General features: G+C 38.2%; 1 protein-coding gene across 2 annotated transcripts; it reads right to left on the reverse strand.

Annotated features, from left to right (window-relative positions):
- Positions 1-1,767: 1,767 nt before the first annotated feature.
- KCNA3 (potassium voltage-gated channel subfamily A member 3) lies at positions 1,768-21,368 on the reverse strand. Of its 2 annotated transcripts, none has more exons than XM_021922052.2 (3): positions 17,813-21,368; positions 14,572-14,690; positions 1,768-7,806 (listed from the first exon to the last, which is right to left on the reverse strand). In XM_021922052.2, the coding sequence occupies exon 1, from the start codon at positions 21,148-21,150 to the stop codon at positions 19,423-19,425; it is 1,728 nt and encodes a 575-aa protein (XP_021777744.2). In that variant the 5' UTR covers positions 21,151-21,368; the 3' UTR covers positions 1,768-7,806; positions 14,572-14,690; positions 17,813-19,422. The 2 variants fall into 2 exon arrangements, with proteins under 2 accessions (XP_021777744.2, XP_021777743.2); XM_021922051.2 differs by having other exon boundaries at positions 14,572-14,693.
- Positions 21,369-21,848: the final 480 nt, after the last annotated feature.

The following is a 21,848-nucleotide window of genomic DNA, read 5'->3' on the forward strand; positions in this document are numbered from 1 at the left end:
AACCAATTTGTTTGTGATTAATGAAACCTATAAACAGTAGATCTAAGGGAGAGAAAGTCACAAGATTGATAAGGGTTTTAGTACAAAGGAAAGTACAGAAAAGTGAATGGATGATTGAGTGGGTCCTAACTCATAGGAGGTGTGCAGCAATAATTATGTACTAATTTGTCTCTGTTGAAATCCAGCAGAAAAGTGTGAATTCTTTTGAACACAGGCATGGTTCAAAGAGGATATAGGTAATCCCTTGGAAACAACCTACATCTCTTAATTTACTCTGTGACCATTTCCAAAGGACTTAAAGATTTGGTCCCTTAAAATGAAATACTTTAGGCCTGGCATGGTGGCTCACACCTGTAATCCCAGCACTTCGGGAGGCTCAGGTGGGTGGATCACCTGAGGTCAGAAGACTGAGACCAGCCTGGCCAACATGGTAAAACCCCATATCTACTAAATATACAAAAATTAGCTGGGTGTGGTAGCACATGCCTGTAGTCCCAGCTACTCAGAGGTTGAGGCAGGAGAATCGCTTGAACCTGGGAGGCAGAGGTTGTAGTCAGCTGAGATCATGCCACTGCACTCCAGCTTGGGCAACAGAGCAAGACTCCGTCTCAAAAAAAAAAAAAAAAAAAAAAAAAAAAAAGAAAAACTTTACAAATAGTCACTAATGGAGTTCACTACCAAAATTCTATGACAAGAAAGCTTAAAAGTTATTTCTCATGTCAATTGGAGGATTAGAAAAATATGTTTTGTTCTTGTCTCTAATAACTAATCACCACATGTGTAAAGCCATCTAAATCTGCACTTAGTTTTTTTAGACAAAGTAAAATTCCAGGTGGAAACAAGAGAGAGGGCCTCTGTTTTGATGATGTATCATTTGTTGACATTCCAAAAGTAAAAACACATTTGAATAACTGGCTGTTATTAGGAAAAAGAAAAAGAGTTAGGATCAACATTGCTAAGCACAAAATGAGAACAATGGGTACGTAAAAGGTGATTGCTAGAAATTACACTCTCTTACGATACAAAAACATTGGGCATGCACAGAGAATAAATATTGAAAACAGAATGTTCTTATTTAATATTTGACCAATTCTGGATCTAAAGAGGATCCTAACCTACTAGCTTGGGAATATGTGTGTGTATGTATATACATATATATGTGTGTATGTATATATGTATGTGTATATATGTGTGTATATGTGTGTGTGTATATATGTGTATATATGTATATATACATATGTGTGTGTGTGTGCACGCACATGCATATATCTGAGAGCAGGGTCATCTACATATTGACATCCATATCCCTGACATTGCTGTGAACAGGTCAGTGCATGCAATTGATGTCCAATACTTATTTCTGCATAAAATAATGTACATTTGCTGTGCCATAATTTACTCATATAACTAGCACAAAGCATAAAGGCACAGACTATTGTGAATAAGTTTTTCCTTCCTTGAGACTTTACTGTGTCTCCAACAGTTTAAGATAGGGAACACTGGAAGAAACCTAGGGAATGTTGGCTTTCAAAAGGCTTGCAAAGTGTAATACACAGAAGTCTTCATTATAGTCATGTGGGAGAATACATAAGAGTCTGCAGAGCTGGTCTCAAAGGCAGCTGATGCTTGAGGTACTGACAACTGCCCAGCTTTTGATGTTTCCTCTTTTGCAAAAAGAAAACAAGGAAAGAGAGGAAGGGAGGAAGGAAGAAAGGAAAGAAAGGGAAGGAAATCATTTGGAACTAATTAGTAATATGTGCAACAGGATTTCCTTTTTTGGTCTTTTATTGAATTCTCTATATAACATTAGCAAAGAAAACATTTTAAATCCAATGACAAATTTTAAAAATGAATCAGATGAAAACATTACATAATCAAAACTCACAGATATTTTCTGATATTTACTTAACAAAGGCCCAAAATTATTATGACAAGAACATCAGAGAACATGGCATAAAGCTTATTTCAACTTAACAATAATATGTGATAAGTTAAAACAACTCAATGTCAAAGGATAAACATAGAAAAAATAGAATATGTTTGATTTTATATCTTATTCAGAATTCCATTACTATCACTGCTTAAGAATGATTATTTCATTTCATAAAAAATAATGCTTATTTATTTGATGAAGAGAATTAAATTCAATGTTAGAAAATTTTAAATTCCAATATAGTAAGTTCTAGCTAAATATTCACAGTAACAATGCATTGCTAATCAGTAAAAGTACAGCATGTATCACAGACTGTTGACTTACAAGGGAAAGCAGTAACAGTGTCTGTTGTCTGAGAAAGAATAAAAATGTAATATTGTGTCATGAATTGAAACGAATATCTTCCTTATTCAAACTAAGCAGTCATGACATTTTAACTGGGAAAATTCTTAAGTAAAATTTTAAATATGTGGAGAAATTTCACTAAATATTTGAACTATGATAAATGTTAGTAATATTGTTATCTAACACTTGATAATCAATACTTTTTGAATAGTTACAGGAAATGAGTTTTCTTAAAATAAAGGCAGTTTTTCTCCCCAGTCCCTCTTCTCTGTCCTCCACTAATCACAGAATAAATGTGATGAAATACAATATGCTGAAAAATGGTTACTAGGTTGGATTTTTTTTCCCTCTGAATCAGAATGGATGCAGTTTCTTGTGTTGATCACTGCTTTATTCAGCTGTTCAGAAGTCAGTCATTATGATGAATTTTTAAAAAGGGAGATTAGAAATGTCAGTCAAGAAGATTAACTTTTAGTCTAGCATTCTGACATCAAGTGAATTCAGTGTCTGTGGTCAGGGTGTGCAGACTTCAATGTTTTAGGTGGAAAATGTTTGAGTATCACCCTGTGGAAGGGCTATAGTCTGGAAGTATCTCAAAAGGTCTGACAAGAACAGCAACAATGTCTTTGCACTAAAATCTGAAAATTCCCAATGTATCTTTTAAAAGTAAATTTTTGTCAAGGTTTTAAAGATAATGGCAGTGACAGGATAAAAATAACATGACAAAAGGTGAATAGTATAAAGAACATAGGAGGTTTAGAGTCATTTATTGGCCATATTATCTTGGACTAGTCATTTGATCTTTCTAAACCTTGGTTGTTTAATCTCTAAACTTCAGATGACATTAGTACTTCATATAAATATTTTCAACATTAAATAAATGATGTAAATGATCTTTGCGAAGTATGATGTAAGCAAATCTTATAAGTAAACTAATGCTAGACTCTATAAAAAATTGAGGTGTTGTATTTGTTATTTTGACTTCTGCATAATCTGTGTAAGATTTTGAAAATGGATTCTTGCAACATGTAGCATGTCACATAGAAATACTGCATACACTGTTTGCTTTCCCTTGTACGTGTATATATATATATATATTTGTGTGTGTGTATGTGTGTAAGAGCTTTTAAACTTAAATTATACCATTCTGTGGGATAGTTTCCAAAATGGTCTATACAGTGCCCTTAAAAGTGAAAAAAGAGAATATTCTTATTTGGCTTATAGTCATACAATTTTATGGCATTTAAGAAAAACACTTTGACAGCTTAAAGTCAACAAAATACTTAACCCCATCCCCACCCCCAAACACAGCATTAAGAGATCACACCATAGAAACAATTTACGAGAAGAGATACTACTATGATTTGTTTATGATGGCCAGTTCACAAATTATTGTAAGATACAGTATTAACACAATATGCTAGAATCACCATTTATCAAGTTTCATCAACTTAAAAAAAAGGACGAAATCACTTCTCACAAAGATCACAGTAATACATAAGTGACTCAATTACACCTAAAGTGAAAATTCAGATTCACAAAACCAAAATGATCAGATTAAATGTTTTAACTAATTGCTCCACTAGTCAAAATATACATTTCCTATAATGACAGAGGCCTTTAAAAACTGCCCCCTTTTCTGAATGGAAGGGATATGAGACTAAACTTCTGGACAAATAATCTCAGTATGACAAAATATTTCTGTATTATTCAATTTCCCAAGCGTCCAAATTTTAGTATCCTTCTAATATCTTTACATCATAAAACCAGGAACCAGAATATATTCCTGTTTTTCAATAGGTATAGTCACCTCTTATCTGTGATGTGCAAAAGCTATCATCCTTCTTTACCTAACTATCCACTATTGCCAAACAGACATGTTTGGGTTATCCCTGAATTTTGTTTCTCACTCCTGAGCAAAAGGAACTACAATATGGCTTGATTAGGCCTCCTCTGTTTTCAAAAACATTCACAAAATTTTGTGAATATTATTTTAGATTATAGTCATTGCTTCTGGGACCAAAAGGGCATTAACTTTTTAATGTGACAAAAATGCACCGTACAATCTGCTACAGTTCATTGATAAGCATGATATAGTTGCTTCTGATTTGCTACATGTTTATTAAACTACAAAAATTTAAAGAGAAGATTAACTGGAACAGACATTCTATTTAGGTAACTCACTCAGGATTCAAAGATGAAATGATAAATCATAATAATTTAAAGCCAAGGTCAAAATAAAAGGTAAGATTTACTTTTTTTTTTTTTTTTTACTTTTTTAGGTCTTGCTGAGATCAATTATTAATATTAGAAACAAGAACATTTGGACTTGCAATCTGTTCACTCAAGTAGAAATATGTGGCATCATAGTGACCAGAGGGGAGCAACATGTACATGTACACATATAACAATCTGAAAAAGTTATAGAATTCTGAGATGAAGAGACATACAGATTACTAAATTTAAAAAGTTTTCACTTTACAGATAAACTCGGGCTCAGAGAAGTTAAATGAACTTTCCTAGGGCACATGAGAGTTTTTGGCAGAGCCAGCACCACAGCACAGACACCTGCTTAAGCTCTACCAATCTGCTTCTTGTGTAAAAGGAGTCAAGAGATCATAAGGCAAACATTTCTATCACTCCAGCCTTTTCGCACCGTCCCCTGCTCCCAGGCTTAAAATGTTGAGCATGCAATAAGGCTGTGGTACGGTTTTAGCATTTCATAGACAATTTTCAAGTTACCTTAACATTTAATTAAACAAATGCTTTCCCCTCCTTTCTAGCTATTTCAATTAATCTGTTTTCATTCTGCAGACTGATTTTTCTACTTTTTGATCCCATTATAGATCAATGAAAATTCTGAGGAGAAAGAATCCTATTTTCTTTCATCATCATCAATTTGAAGAATGATATATTTATGATACTTTCAAGGCTTAAATCTTACTTCATGTATTCTTTCCTGCATAAGAAAATCTGGGTACTTTTTTCTTTCTTTTTTTTTTTTTGAGACAAAGTCTCACTCTGTTGCCCAAGCTGGAGTGCAGTGGCGTGATCTTGACTCACCGCAACCTCCACCTCCTGGGTTCAAGTGGTTCACCTATCTCAGCCTCACGAGTAGCTGGGACTACAGGCACGTACCACCAGGCCCGGCTAATTTTTGTATTTTTAGTAGAGTTGAGGTTTCACTGTGTTGGCCAGGCTGGTCTCGAACTCCTGACCTTGTTATCCACCCACCTCGGCCTCCGAAAGTGCTAGGATTATAGGTGTGAGCCACCGCACCCAGCCCTAAGTTTTCTTCAAAGCATTTCTCAAATGTGTATAATGAGAATTTTGGGGACTGGTGAGGGCTTTGGAGATCACTGAATCCAGCACACGCATCTTGCAATTCAAGCCTGCAAACTGAAGTCTAGTAATGTAACTGATTTACCTAAGGTCCCACAGGTAGAAAGTGGATAAAAATTCTGGTCTACTGTTATCTAAACCAGTACCATTTTTACTATCCTTTCTGCGAACCATATTCAGTATGACAGTTTACTCATCTGACACCATCCTGTGCTTTTACAACAAAAATCCAGGTTTTGTCTTTATTTGAAACTGTAATCTGTAATAATAATTCAGATATTAAATATACTATAATGCATACAGTTGTCTCATTGGTGTTTTATAAAGGTAGTTTTTGTGTCTATTTTTGTAACACCTACTGATGCTTACTAAAACATCTGAATGTCTAAGACCTCCTGTAACACAGTTGATCAGTTTGTTTCAATCATCCCAGCAGCTGATGTGCATTACTTTACTGCTACCCAGGCTGTGATAATTAATTATAAGGATTATATTGGCTGCAATGGACTGACTATTCTCCAGGTCCATGTCTCTACTAAATGGGCTAATGTAGAACAAAGACAAGGCAGTGGCCATATTTTCACTTCAATCACAAATCATCTTGACTAAAAGTTCACATAGCTCAAATCTGAGATAGCTGTCAGATTTTTATTTCATTTTTCCTGTAGTGATCTGTTCTCAAAGTTTTGACACAAAGAAATTACCAGCAGCTTGTGAGAAATTCATTGTAGACTTTGCCTCAAAGAAAGTTACCTAGATTGTATCTTTTATTTATCTATCTGTTTTGCTGCAGGAATAAGATTGTTTTAGTTACTGATTCTCATACAATGCAATTCATCACTTGTATTCCATTCTGTAGGGGATCAAAAAATTTATAATCTTGGCTTTGCTACTGAAATATTTTTATAATAATTAAAATTCTACAAGTGCTCTTATTATAACATAGCATTGTTATACATTTAAATAACAGAGGATTTGTTATTTATGCATTTGTTCAGGTATTTTTTGAAACTAAAATATGGAAATAAAAAAGGGTTCTATATAATAAATTTTCACAGTTTGACTTTCCATAAGGCTTATGAAATAATATACAAATAGCTACCATTCTGCTGAAATGTCACAGTAAATACATTAATGGCACAGAAGTGAAATGTTCCCAAATGGGAAACCATCTTCATGACCTTCTAAATCTCTTTTCCAACTAAAACTTTTTTTAATTGAAAAAGAGTTCCATTTCTAAAAGAATATAAAAATAGAAAATGAGTTAAGGAAACTTTCACATATATAATTTTGAAGGAAAGGCTATAAACATTAGATGAAATATTATATTTATCTTTAAGAATGTGCTTTGTCTCAACACATCAAACATCCCATGAAAACAAAATTAAATGAATATATAACATATGAACTGTTGAAAGTATAACTAAATGTTACAATTTTAATTAAGATAAATACTAAAACATGTAATAAGTACTAATATATTTTTGTCAAGTTCAGCTCAGCTAAAACCTATGAGACTAATTTGCAAATCTACCATTTTGAATTAAAAAATAAAAGAATGTTTAATCAAGCAAGGCACATTTCTTTTAGGCAAGTCTGTCTTTAATACCATTCATGTGGGCACAGTGTAGACTCACTTATTTATATGTAAATGGGCTAATCTATGTATGAGAGCCTTTGGTACAAAACACACCTTCACAAATAATGTTGCACATAACCCAGAATATGGAATATAACATGATTATATCTCATGATTAAACACAGTCCACTACTTAATTGAAAAAAAAAAAAACAGTAATAGTTGGCTTGTTAGAAACAAATTTTAGGCTTTCTTTATCTGCAGCACTGATTATAGTTTTTGGATGATTCGATTTCACCAAAATGTCAAAAGGTTGCAATGATACCTTAATATTTTTAGCATTCTTCATCTCTTGATCAAATACATCTTTTATATGCATGTATTATGAAGCGAATCCTCCAACTTCAGAGCTGTTCCCTTTATATAAAGCATTTGTTAGAGACATATTATTTAATGTCAACTGAAATAAAAACATGTACTGGCAGATGGATCACTGCCCATCAGTGATATAACTGCTACTGCATTCTTGATCCAGGCAATTTAAAATGGAGCATCCTACTGGTCAGTGCAGCTCTACAGTTCTTTATGTGGGGGGCTTTTCAGGGATCTGTCAGACAGAGTAAACACAATGATTTACTGGTATATTTAACTTTTTAAAAACTATAGACTTTATGTCAATAGAAAATGTTCCATTCATGAACCAACCCAAATGTCTATCATTGACAGACTGGATTAAGAAAATGTGGCACATATACACCATGGAATACTATGCAGCCATAAAAAAGGATGAGTTCATGTCCTTTGGAGGGATATGGATAAAGCTGGAAACCATCATTCTCAGCAAACTATCCAAGGACAGAAAACCAAACACCGCGTGTTCTCACTCATAGGTGGAAACTGAACAATGAGAACACTTGGACACAAGGCAGAAAACATCACACAATGGGGCCTGCTGGGGAGTGGTGGGCTGGGGGAGGGATAGCATTAGGAGAAATACCTAATGGAAATGACGAGTTGATGGGTACAGCAAACCAACATGACACATGTATACCTATGTATCAAACCTGCACGTTGTGCACATGTAACCTAATAAAGTATAGGTATGGAGGGGGTTGTAATTCAACAGAAACAAAAATAAAAGTGGTATCAGGATAATAATCATAATGTCGGCCGGGCGAGGTGGCTCACACCTGTAATCCCAGCACTTTGGGAAGCCCAGGCGGGCGGATCATGAGGTCAGGAGATCAAGACCATCCTGGCTAACAGGGCGAAACCCCGTCTCTACTAAAAATACAAAAAAAATTAGTCGGGCATGGTGGCAGGTGCCTGTAGTCCCAGCTACGTGGGAGGCTGAGGCAGGAGAATGGCGTGAACCTGGGAGGCAAAGCTTGCAGTGAGCCGAGATTGCGCCACTGCACTCCAGCATGGGTGACAGAGCAAGACTCTGTCTCAAAAAAAAAAAAAAAAAAAAAAAAAAACCCAAAAATCATAATGTCTATATTATTGGTTAAGATGTGGGTTGAAAGGCTTAGAAGAATGGACTCAAAATCGATTCTATAAAAAGAGAGAAAGGAGGTACAATAGAAGACAGTGACCTATAATTTACCAAATAAATGTTTCAACATATAGAATAACATACAGAACAAGAATAGAGAATAAGAATAGTCAAATTTCAATAATTATCAAATTTATGAAGAAGTAATTAATACCTCCAAAAGGCCTAAATGAAAGAGTACAGAAACCTAGTTTACTTAACTAACTGTTAGTCTCATTAACTTATATTTGATGAGAAAAGAGTTGAAGCTATTCTATAGCATGTAGTTTTATGGGAACTTTGTCTTCATGTGTCTATATACTTTGACATCTATTAAATTACTTAAGAGTTAGCTGCACACCAATCAGTTTTACCAGTTCTACCAAGTAAATGGTAATGAATAAGCTCAAGGACTAGAAAGATTTCTTATTCGGTTATATACAATTCTCTGATTGAGGTCTTGAAAATTATGTACTCTTAGCAAGCAAAAACCTTTAATCTGACTCAGTAATTAAAGTCGGTAATATGTTAAGATGTAACTTACATCTTAAAAAAATTTAGAAAGTCATGGGAAAATGAGCTGTGAGGTATAACTGATACTACTTTGAGCAATATTTAGGTCTACTAATAAGAAGTATCTTCAATTTATATGGTCACACAGTAAAATGCTCTTTTGAAATCAGTTAAAAGGTCTGCAGGCAAAAGGTCTACAGAATCTAGGTATAAAGCAATTCAAACAGTTCTTACCTGAAGAAAATATTTCTCTCTGTACTTTTTGGTTACCCGGTAAATTTTGCTCTTTAGAAGTCTGACACATAGTCACTCTTGTTTAACATGCTTTTCATAATAATTTCTTATAGAAGAAATTTATTCATGACTATCTGATATTTTATTGTTCTGTAGTCAGACATGAGGTAAATACAAAATGTAATGGCACATAAGGCTGCCTCTTAAGTGTCTAATACCTTGACTAAACAAAGTTATAATAGAAAATCCAGTAAAATCCATAGTGAGTTAAATAATAAAAATAAACAATATCACAATCCTTCATCCAAAACCAGAAAAAAAACACAAATATAGATTTCAATCCTATATTTTGTGTCATTTCTTTAAAAATCCCTAACAACATTTTTCTCAGAAGAGAAAAATGATCTTTATCCTATGTGAGCTTAACTGTGTAAAGTGATGTAAGGAGAAAAGAGTTTCTAATTTCTGCTGGTCTACATATGTAAACTCAGGCACATATGTTAGTTTCAAATTTGTTGACACAGTTGGTAAGGAAATTGTGCCACTTGGGTATGCAGAGGCAAGAGTCAGGTCATTCTCTGGTCTGGTTTGCCTGAGAAATCCAGGGAAAGGAGGAAATTCAAAGGGGGTGTGGGGAAAGTTCCTCTCTATTCTTATTAGGAGAATCCTCATTTCCTACTGCAGAGGAAAGTGCCTTGGTTACAATATTACAAAAAATCATGGTAATATCTGCAGTAGTCATATCAATGCTTTAATCAGTTTCAGTCATTCCATACTATATGTGTTGGTATTTCAATGCCGCTAGGAATCTCCCAATATTAAGAACCAAATGCTGCTGGATTGTCTTCACCTTCCATCTAATTATTTAGAAGTAGTTTAAGCTTTACCATTTTATAAATATCACTCTAAAAATCTGCTCTTACTTTTCATTAAGTGATTTAAATGTCCCCATCTCCTTTCATGTATGAACAATCACTTCAAAAAATAGCTAATTTTTATTTTAAAAAATAGCTAATTTTTAAATGTCATAATTTTAAAATGTAATTATCATTACATTTTAAATGTAACCTATAGGTTTATAGGTTTAAATGTAATTATAGGTTATTAAAATGTAATTATCATTACATTTTAAAATTAGGTTATTTTGCAAAAGATACCCAGTCAGTCCATATCTACAGTGATGTAATTCTGTAATGTGATTCACTAGTGAAATCTAATGTTTGATTCAATCAGCTTCCATAGTAATGAAGACTTCATGGATTTTTAGGACTCATCATTAACTGAAACTGAGACTGAACTTATAGGGAAGTTTCTTAGAATGTCTGCTAGATAGATAAGTCCTTTGGAGATATCACTTGCTTGTTCTGATTTTGCTGTGCCATCCTGGTGAATTAGTCAACATGTTTATGTCATCATTAATAAAAAGCACTCTGTTAGCTATTATGTATGAAAAAACATGGTCTTTGTGAAGCATTCTAACTTCCAGGTATCCTTAGTGACTAGGTACCCTCAATGATATCTCATATAAGGTAACAGTTAAGTTACTTACATTAAGGGATTCCATCCCCATAATTGGGTGGTATAATACTTCTTGTGGAAAACTTGCTGGAGCATGTTTTAACAAATGCAAACCTTCTACAGTGAATTGATTACAAGGAATTTTGTAAATTAATTTTGAAAATTAAGCAGAGAAAGGATAGAGAGAGTGTTTTGAGGCTGCAATTTTAAATAGTGTGGCTAGGGAAGGCTTCAATGTGAAAGTGACACCTGAAGGAGGTGACGGAGGCAGCCATGCAGCTATCAGATGGTAGAACATTCTAGGCGGGGAGAACGAGAACAATAAACACAAAGCCCCCAAGGTGGAGCGTGCCTGGTGTATTTGAAGAAGATCAAGGTGGCCAATGTGGCTGCAGCACAGGATCAAGTAGGAGAGGAGTTGGAAATTAGGTCAAAAGGGTAAGGAGGGCAAAATGAGACAGGGCCTTGCAGGCCATTGTAAAAAAGCCTTTAGCTGGTACTCTGTGTGAAATGGGGTGCCAAACGGTGGTTTTGACACAAAGATGTAATACAATTTGATAAATGTTTTAAAAGAATCACCCTGGTTGTTATGTTGAGAATAGACTCAAATAAGAGGAAGGATGGAAACTGGAGGCCCGTAAAAATCCAGGTGAAGATAATGATGGTTTAGATCAAGTGGTAGCGGTAGAAGTGGTATGAAGTGGTAAGCCTCTTGAAACATTTTAAAAGTAGTGTTAACACAGTGGATTAAATAAGGGATGTAAGAGGAAAAGAAGAATCAAGGATAATTCCAAGGATTTTATTTTGAGCGACTGGAAAACTGAAGCTGCCAGTAGTGGAGGTGGGGAAGAGGGCAGGAAGTACAGGCTTGATGGGAAGGAGGGAAGCTCAGTTTTGGACATATTAAGTTTGAGATGTCTATTAGATATCCAAGTGGAGACGTCATGTAGGCAGGTGGAAATTCAATCAGGAGCTCAGGGGAGAGATCTAGGTGGGAGATACAAATGTACACACATAGATAGTTTAAAGCTATTAGAATAAGACAGAATGAAGAATGAAAAAATGAGAAAGAACCAGTAAATAAGGAGAGGCCAGAGAAGTAGAAAGAAAATCCACAGTGTGTTATCTTGGAAGTCAAATGAAGACAGTCTTCTTAGGAATGGGGAGGTAGCTGACTATGCCAAATGCTTCTAATAGGTCAAATTGAAATGAGAACTGAGAAATGACCACTGGGTATTGTTATATGAGGTTACCAGTGACCTTGCCAAATACACTTTTGGTGGAGTGATGGGGGGTGACAGCCTTTTGGAGCAGACTCAGGAGAGAGTGGGAAGGGAGTCAGTGGTGAACAAAGAAAGATATAGTCCCCACTCTCATGGAAGAAACAGAAATTAATCATATAACACAAATAAATATAAAATTACAGCTATGTCAAGATAACATACTATATTTAACGCATTCTAAGACATACATTTTTAGATTTGAGCATCTATGAAATTGGGATGCACCTTAAAATCACTGGTACTTTATCCTTACAATTGGAAATCTTTAAAATAAAGTACACAAATAATAATATTTCTTATAATCAAAGGCATCTTACATTTAATGAACTACTACACTGTAATAGGGGAACTGAAAAAAACCAGAGTCATGAGAGATGCCTTGGAGGAGTATTGAAGTAAAAATAGAAGAGGTGAGGAGAGAAAGAGGAGGCTGGCAGTGAAACAATTGCAAAGATCCCCATTAGCTTAAGAGGGAAAGGGGGCTTATCCTGTATCTGGAAGAAGACCAGGGTGACTGGAGCACAAAAGGAGGAGGGGAGAAACATAAGCAAAGAGGAGGTAAGGCTGGATACGAGATCATGTGGGACCATAAAAGCTATGCTAAGCCTTTGGGTCTCTATCCTAAAAACAAGAAGACCCTGCAAAAATTTTAAGCAGGGGTGGGTTATGTAATCAGATTTTGGTTTCAAAAAGATCATTCTGGCTACCAGGTAGAGAAAGAGTCAAAGAGTGCCCACAAGAAATGTGAGGATGCCATGAAGAGACCTTCACACTTATGTAGGATAGAGATGACAGTGTGGATTAGAGTGGTCCTGGCAGCGCCATAGTAAAGTGGACTGTTTTTAGAGATATCTGGGAGGCTAAATGACAAAATTTGGTGATAGGTTGAGTATATTTACTATTTCTATGAATATTATTTCATTAATAAATGCATTGAGAACACTAGGCAATAAACCTACATTTTAAGTAAGGCTGGAAAAAAAGAAAAATGATTTGTAAATATTTATGCTGCACATATGGAATGAAAATGAATATTTTGGAAATTCACTAATTTTCAGAAAAAATGAGAACATTTAGATCAACAGACAGAAAGTAAATGTACTGCAGGATAGGAAGTAATCTATGAACAGGTACGGGGGGGTGTGTGTGTGTGTGTAATAAATTGTCCCCACTGCTTCTCTTCCAAATTAATTATGTTTAATTTAAAGAACATGTTTAAATGTATAAAAATAAGAACCTTAGGATTCAGAGGGACTTCCATAATGAATGGAAGTTTAAAATAAATGTAATGGAAGACAAATGAAATAACAGTGCTGTCTGATATAAAACATGTAGGCATGATGCTAACTTTCATTCTAAAAAGTTGGTGGGGGCCTCCATAGGATTCCCAAGAGCCTTTGTGTTATGATATTAGGAGTGGGTGTGAAGTTGGAAGCTCACTGTAAGAGAAAAAGCTTCTCCCCAATCACTATCACCATACTGGAAAGTATGACCCCTGTATCTGCAAAGTCAGAGTCTTGCATGAACAAATTTATTCATAACATTCTTTAGATATGATGAAATATCATTTTTTTTCTCCATTTAAGTGCTGTATTGCTAGCAACCAGAATTCCAGGCTTTATTTTTTAGGGCAGAGCTCCTATTCCACACTATTTAGGTTACAACAATAACAACATGGCTCCCAAGAAAATGATGGGAGGCTCTTTTCCAGATCTCTTCTTAATATGCATTTGATGGCTAATGGTGCAAATTTTAAAAAACACATCTGGTACAAAAGAACCCAGTAAAATCATGAAAACGTTTTCTTTTTAAAATGTATTTTTTCTTCACAATTTTGAAAATTAGCTCACGACGTCATTAAAAATCAAGACAAACATCTGAAAGCTTTCTAACCAGTCTGAATCATTTAAATTATACTTGCAAACTGAATATGAGTACATAAAGAATACTATTATCATATGCTATGTAGCAATGGCCATTTTCTGGCAGAAAGTTAAGAGCTGAGTCACAATAGTAAAGGTCTGGGCTCTGATTGGCTTCTGCCCCCCTTTTCCTGCCTTCTTTGATTTACTTTCTCTCAAAGGCTACCAACCACTTCCTAAAGGTATATAAAAAACAAGTGATTTCATTAATATATATAGAATTGCCCCCCAAACCCATACGGAATAGTACAAAAACCAATAATTGTATCCTCCTCAGTTTAAAAGGTCTAATACAAGACAGAAAGAAAAAGCTCCCACCCTAAAAATGCATCCCTAAATATCCTCGTCCACATTCTTATGCTCCTCACCTCTATCTCACAGTGTTTCCATAAGTCTTCAGATTATGGGGCACGTGTGCTTCTTTGCATTTCTTAGTGGGAAGGGTTATCACTTCTATTCACAGCTGAGAGGTGGGAAGGACTTGGAACTGCTGTAGAAAATGTTGAAATTTTAAATGTATAGAAGTCAATAAGTTATAGTTATGGTTCTCAAAGGAATAGACTACTAGGATATATTATATACATTGTATTTATATACTATAGCAAAACAAATACTTGGGTATGTTATATGCCAAAAAGGTAAATAACAAACTTTATGGCAACAAACCATAACTTTAAATGTCTTCATATTGTGCATTTAAAATTTCAATACTGAAAATTTATTTCAAAGTTTAGAAAAAACTGACATAATGCTTCCTCCTACGTGTAGGTGTCTGTGGTTATGTCACCATAGTTGGTGCATCATGTCATTTTAAAACATCATAAAAGAAATCAAATAATAACAATGTTAACTTCCATGTTTCTATCTGGATTCATCAGCTGTAAGGCATATACATTTTTCCCCAGGGGGTTGATGGATGTGAACTGATCCAGTCACACCTCCTCACATGAATCTCTTGCTATACACAGACATCTGTATATTTCTTCAACACCTAAGACATGCAACTGAGCTTAACAGTGAAGCCTGTAGTTTGGCAAAGCTAGCTGGCATGTGCAAACATAGGCTCATTAGAATTTTGCTCTAAGCCCAAATCACTATCCATTTTCATTTCATAAATGATTTAAGAACTTAGAGAAGGGTCTGCAGCTATTATGTAGGAAAAATTATATTTTAATTTTTTTAGAGCACAGATAACCTTAAAGATCCATGGAGTGGTTAGGTAAGGCAATAATGTCACAAGTTTCAATGAACTGGCAATCTCATTCTGCTTTTAATACTTCTGTTCTGAATAATTTCTTCCCTCTTTATAAGGGAGAGTCAAAATATTTACACAACTTTCTGGTATGGTTCTTCAGTAACTTAAGCAAAGTATAAGGAGATAGAAAAATAATTTGCATAATGCTATCATCTATTGTTGATTAAAACACATGAAAACAGAACATCCTAAAACTGAAAAATACCCATTGTCATAGCAGTTATCACTAAACACTACTACGACTGGTTATACTTTCTAAGATTAAATTTAGATCAACCAACCATAAGAAAATAATCTTTTGTTATTAGAAAAGTCAATCTCTTCATCTTATTTAAATAACTTATATTTGATCCTTATATTTGGTTAAAATATCTGATTATTTTAAACAGGTTAATTTTCAGTATACTGAAATGAAATAGGTTTCTGGAGATATGTTATCTACATGAACTCATTAATTAGTGACACGGGCTGAAGCCAAGCCTAAAAGCATAAAAGATTTATTTTGCTTTTCAAGTCACCTAATAAAAGTAGCACGGGTTTCAGAGCCAGAATAACATGGCTTTAAATCATTGGAGTCTCCTGCTAGCTGTGAAGTCTTAGGGAAATCACTTAACTTTAAACATCTGTTTTTTGCCCTCCTAAAATGAGGTTAATAGCACTTACCTTGTGGAGTTGACGACTGTCCAGGACATGGTTGACTCTTAATAAATGGTAATTATTATTATTCTTATTATAGAAAGGAAATAGGAAGACACTGATTATTTATATATTTCATATTCACAAAGCATTGTATTAATTATACAATGTTTGTGAGTAATGATCACAATATAATCTCTTAGCAAAATCTCTGATGCTATGTCATGGAATTATTTTTTCTAAGTGTTCTATCTATATTAACATTTACTATTCACAATAAACCTATGAGGTACTATTACTCCATTTAACAAACAAAGAAACTGAGGCACAGAGAGGTTAAGTAATTTGTTCAAGATCATATAGCAGAGTCAGGATTCAAATCCTGGCAATATGACTGCAGAGCTTATGCTTTTAGCCACTTTATTAAAAGCCTGGAAATAACATTCATGTAAGATAACAGCCATTCACTCAACAAATGTGGCACCCATTCTGTGCTAGGCACTAGTACCTAAAACCTTCAAGACACAGAGCCTGTAGCCTTTAGGGAACTTATAATGTGGTGACTACAAGCAATCATATTACCTCAAAGTTATGAGTCAAAAGCCAGGATATTTCTCTGGATTCAAGAACAAAGTTCCCCTTTAAATTACTGCCATTTAATAACCATAAGAATTATGGCACAACCATAATTTACTTATAGAACTAATCAAGGTTTCTACATCTCTTGAATAAATATGAATAAAATTGCCATTGCACTTCCTTGACCTCTATGTTATTTTAAGAACAGACACGAAAATTATTTTAATGTAATTGTTACAATGTATCTAACATATTATCAAAATGTGTCATAAAAATAATTTCTGGTCATTAAGGGTACCAAAAGTTTGGTCAAGAGGTAGATCAATGTCAAAGGTTAACTCAAACAAAAGCAACAAAAACTAGATAATGAAGTCCTAGTTAGATATACACAGATAAAAACAAACAACAAATCTATGACCAGGTATATTTAGATTTCTTGCCTCTATTTGTTTGGTCTTTTCCTTCCTCAGCTCTCTCTTACAATCTCAATCATTATTTTCCACTCTCTTCAATGCATGCATCATAAATATGCTCCTAACTGAAAATACTTTATGGGCTTTAAAAATAGGGTTATTCTCATTTACTCTGGAAGGATAGAATAGTTATATGCTATCAAAACCAAAAAACAATTGTGGATAATGTATAATTTATATAATATATATGAAACAGAATGACTATGTTTAAATAAAATGTTACTCTTATTTTATGTTTAACCATTTTTTGTTTCAAAGAACTGTACCACTGCTTACTATTAAATAATTATGTAAATTAAAATTGGACCAATAATCTAACAGCAGTAGATTCTGCCATTTATCCTTTTTTAAGGGGAAACAGGTTGCTTGGAGGCCAAGTGGGTTAGTAAAAGGAATGGAATAATTTTCAGTTCAGCTTGGGCGAAGGTTATTCTGAAGAGCAATGACTGTTTTTTCATCCTTTTGTAATAAACAATGGAAACTAAAGGACAGTTAGCAACATGGAAATCAAATGAGAAAGGTGAAAATTATTTTTAAAAAGACACCAAGCATGCAACTAATATAAAACTGTTGGTTTGGCAAATACCATCAGTCTGTATATGAATGACAGTTCCCTGGCTCTGGATAACAAAAGGGACTGCTCCCAGTAGATCACACAGTGCTCACCTGATTCTGTCTGTCTTCTGGCAACCCTTGGCATATGGCTGAAACTTGCAGGTGTTCTCCCGAGATCTGGTTACTTCCTGTCCCTCCTTTTAATTGATTGTCTGCAATTCACTCAGTTTAAAACGTGCATCCTTTATTTATGTGAGGTTTATTTAGCTTGTCAAGGGCTGTGATGACGACAGAGCTGTTGGGGGATCTGTATTTTTTTTTTTTTTTTTTTAAAGAGAAAACCTGAAGGTCCCTCGTAGTAAGGTTTCAGGCACACTGATTGAATCTCTCATTTGCTTATGTACAGAACACTTTTACATTTGCTTTTAAATTTCATTTGTTGGCTTGAAAGTTCTTGGATAAAGAAAACTGTAGAGAAGCATCTTTTAAAATTATTGCCTAATAAATAGCATGTAATCCAGATCATGCCTTATTGTGGTTAATATCTAACATTCCAAACACCATATTTTCCTTCTTGATTCAGTCATTATGGAATGACATAATGATTTTCATAGTCAAAAAATGCATTTGGGATTCATTTCACCTCCTTAGAGTCTCAGACTTAACTTTTTTTGTGCGGCTTATTCAAACAGTGGTTTTCCTTATGAAATCATGTAAGTAGGAACCATCTGGAAAGGTTACTGTGGAAACGGCAGGGGCTGGGAGGTGGGGCTAGAGAGCAAGAGATGCCATGACAACCTTTTTCGGGTTTCCCAGGAAACATGGGTTGCTATGGGAACTGCATCAGTCAGGTCCGAATTAGTAACTTCCGCTGGAAAGGGTGTCTGCCACTTTAATCTTCTTGTGATACTGCCGAAGCTTATCTCTCAGATGCATTAGGAAATTTTTTGTTTCTCTCAGCAGCACTGAAAACATCTGTTTCTAGACTTTGATAGATATTGGGGCTGGGACATATGCACAGAACATCACAGGAATCTGTTAGTCTAATGCTTTAGAAATGCTTAGCAAGCCCGAAAGAATTAAACTAATTAGTCAGATCAGGACATCTTGGGCACTTCCCTTTATTCAAAGTTGTAGAGACCCTTAAAATTCCGGGAAGGGGGATTCAAATAGGAATTTCAGTCAAAAACCAAATAACTCACGGTGGGTTTACAAGTCATTATCTAGTTAGACTCTTCATCCACATATCTACAGGGTAGGCAACCGAAATTCATATTCAGGAAATAACGTTGAAAGGTCCATCAAACTGAAGCATCATTTACTGCGAATTGATGTACTTAGGAAAGAAACAACTGCCTTTAAAATTCTGAGGTTAAACAGTTACTCTAACTGTTCTTTAGTTTCATTTCCTCCCAGGATGTACTGCTCTTTTTAAAATAGGGCGTGTACTAGAAATGCAGTTTAATGTAAGTTTGTTGTTTACAATGTTAAGAGAGAGAGGGTAAGGGGGAAAAGGAGAGCTGAGAGAATGCAGCCCACTTGCAAAACAGGCACCTGTTTCAGTATGAAGCAGTAGGGAGAGGGAGAATGAAGTGTGCTTTCCACTTCTTCAGGTCCTTTCCTTGATGAATGGTCTGGAAATGTATAAAACAAGGGCATAGGCAGACCAAGGGGGCATGTTCCACACAATACTGAGCACAGCATGTCACTTGTATCATATATTAAACATCGGTGAATATCTTTTTGATGTTGACACAAGAATTGGGATTATTGTTCGTGGTGCAGGTGGCAGTGGAATTGCCCGTTTTGAAAGGGGTCTGGGGGAAAGCGCTATGGTTCATACCCCCCTCTTCGATCACCATATACTCCGACTTACTCAGAGTCGAGTTACTCCTTGCTTTTCGGAGCTCCTCGGCTGAAGAGGAGAGGTGCTGGCAACTTCCCACGTGCATGTACTGGGCTTGCTCTTCCCCTTCTGTCTCCCGGTGGTAGAAGTAATTGAAGTTGGAAACAATCACGGGAACAGGCAATGCGATGGTCAAGACACCGGCGATGGCACAGAGAGATCCCACAATCTTGCCCCCTATGGTCACTGGGTGCATATCGCCGTAACCCACTGTTGTCATGGTTACCACTGCCCACCAGAAGGCATCCGGGATGCTGCTGAAACCTGAAGTGGGGTCGTCTGCCTCGGCAAAGTAGACCGCGCTGGAGAAAAGGATGACCCCAATAAAGAGGAAGAAGATGAGCAACCCCAACTCCCGCATGGACGCCTTCAGCGTTTGCCCGAGGATCTGCAGCCCCTTGGAGTGGCGCGAGAGCTTGAAGATGCGGAAGACCCTCACCAGGCGGATGACCCTCAGGATGGCCAGAGACATGGCCTGCTGTCCGTTGCCCTGTCGTTCGGCCAGCTCGGTACCCAGAGTGATAAAATAAGGGATGATGGCCACAATGTCGATCAGGTTCATGATGTTTCGCGAGAAGGTGGCTTTGCTAGGACAAGCGAAGAACCGCACCAGCAGCTCGAAGGAGAACCAGATGATGCACAGCGTCTCCACCACGAAGAAGGGATCCGAGAAGCTGGAGGCTCCCGCGGCGGCCCCCGACGTGCTGTTGCCGGCTGCATCGAATGAGTCCTGCGACGGCGAGGCGGGGTAGTCCTTCTCGTCGCGGAATTCCGGCAGCGTCTCCAGGCAGAAGATGACAATGGAGATGAGGATGACCAGCACGGACACGATGGCGATGCCCCGGGCTGGCCCGGAGCTCTCGGGGTACTCGAAGAGCAGCCACACCTGGCGCTGGAAGTCGCGGCGGGGCAAGGGCCGCTCCTCCTCCCGCAGGAAGCCCTCGTCCTCGCGGAACTTCTCCATGGCCTCCTCGCCCAGCTGGTAGAAGCGGATCTCCTCGGAGAAGATGTCGATGGGCACGTTGACCGGCCGGCGGATGCGGCCCCCGGACTGATAGTAGTAGAGGATGGCGTCGAAGCTGGGCCGGTTGCGGTCAAAGAAGTACTCGTTGCGGAGCGGGTCGAAGTACCTCATGCGCCGCTTGGGGTCGCCCAGCAGCGTCTCGGGGAACTGGCAAAGGGTCTTCAGCTGCGTCTCGAAGCGCAGCCCGGAGATGTTGATGACCACGCGCTCCCCGCAGCAGTCCTGCTCGCCCGCGGCCGGCAGTGAGGGCGGTAGCGGCTCGTAGCGGTCGCAGCCGCCGCCGCCACAGCCGCCCTGAGGCGGGGCCCCTCCACCATCCGCCACCTCCGGCTCCAGCAGGTGGTCCCCGGGCACCACGGTCATGTCGGGCGGCAGCTCGGGGCCTGCGGCGGGCTCCGCGTAGCCGGGGTTTACCAGCGTGTGGGCGCCGCCGCTGCTCGCGGGGCGCTGGGCAGGGTGGGCGCGGTGGCGGGCTGAGGGCGGCGGCGGCGAGCGCAGAAGGCTGAGGTGCTCGTCCATGCGGCGGGGAAGAGGCGGCTGTGGTGGGGCCGGGTCGCTCCTCCTGGCGCTCCCCGCCCCTTCGCCGCCTCCGCCCCCGAACCGAGCCCGCCGCCTGTTGCAGCTACAGCCGCGAGGCTCTGTCTGGGTCTGGCGCGGTCAGCCGGGCTCCCGCACGGAGACGCCTCCTCCCTCCTCCTCACGCTCTCCGCCCCCTCCCCTGCGGGACGCGCGCTCGCCTCCGCGTCCCCTTAGTTTTCCCGCCCACCGCGCGGGCGCGCGCCCCGCTCCCGGGGAGAGCCGCGGGCCTCCCTTTCTTGCAGCCCTCACGGCCCCTCCGTGTCAGCGAAGAGCCCTCATGTTGTACCTCGGCGCCCCGCGGGAATGCCCACCCAGCGGAGCCGGCCCACGGGGAGTCCCGCCGCCTGCCCGGGCCCCTAGGCTCCGCCCGCTTCTGGTCAGCGCCCCTCGCCCCCGGCCCGCGTGGCCGCGTCCCAATCCCCAGGGTTTTTGGCCCGTGGGCCGGGAGAGCTCCACCGCGGCCCCGCGGGCGCCGGCCCCCTGGCCTTCACACCCCTTGGGCCAGCCCGGGGAGGGCAGGCGGGCCCAGTGTCCAGGGAGGGAGTGCAGGACAGGCGGGCGCCCTGGGCCAGAGGCAAGCCTGGCGCCGGCATCCCAAGCTCCCTTGAGGGTCGAGGACCGCCAAACCCTGGGAAGGA

Source organism: Papio anubis, chromosome 1, assembly GCF_008728515.1.
Source record: "Papio anubis isolate 15944 chromosome 1, Panubis1.0, whole genome shotgun sequence".
NCBI classification, from domain to species: Eukaryota; Metazoa; Chordata; class Mammalia; order Primates; family Cercopithecidae; genus Papio; species Papio anubis.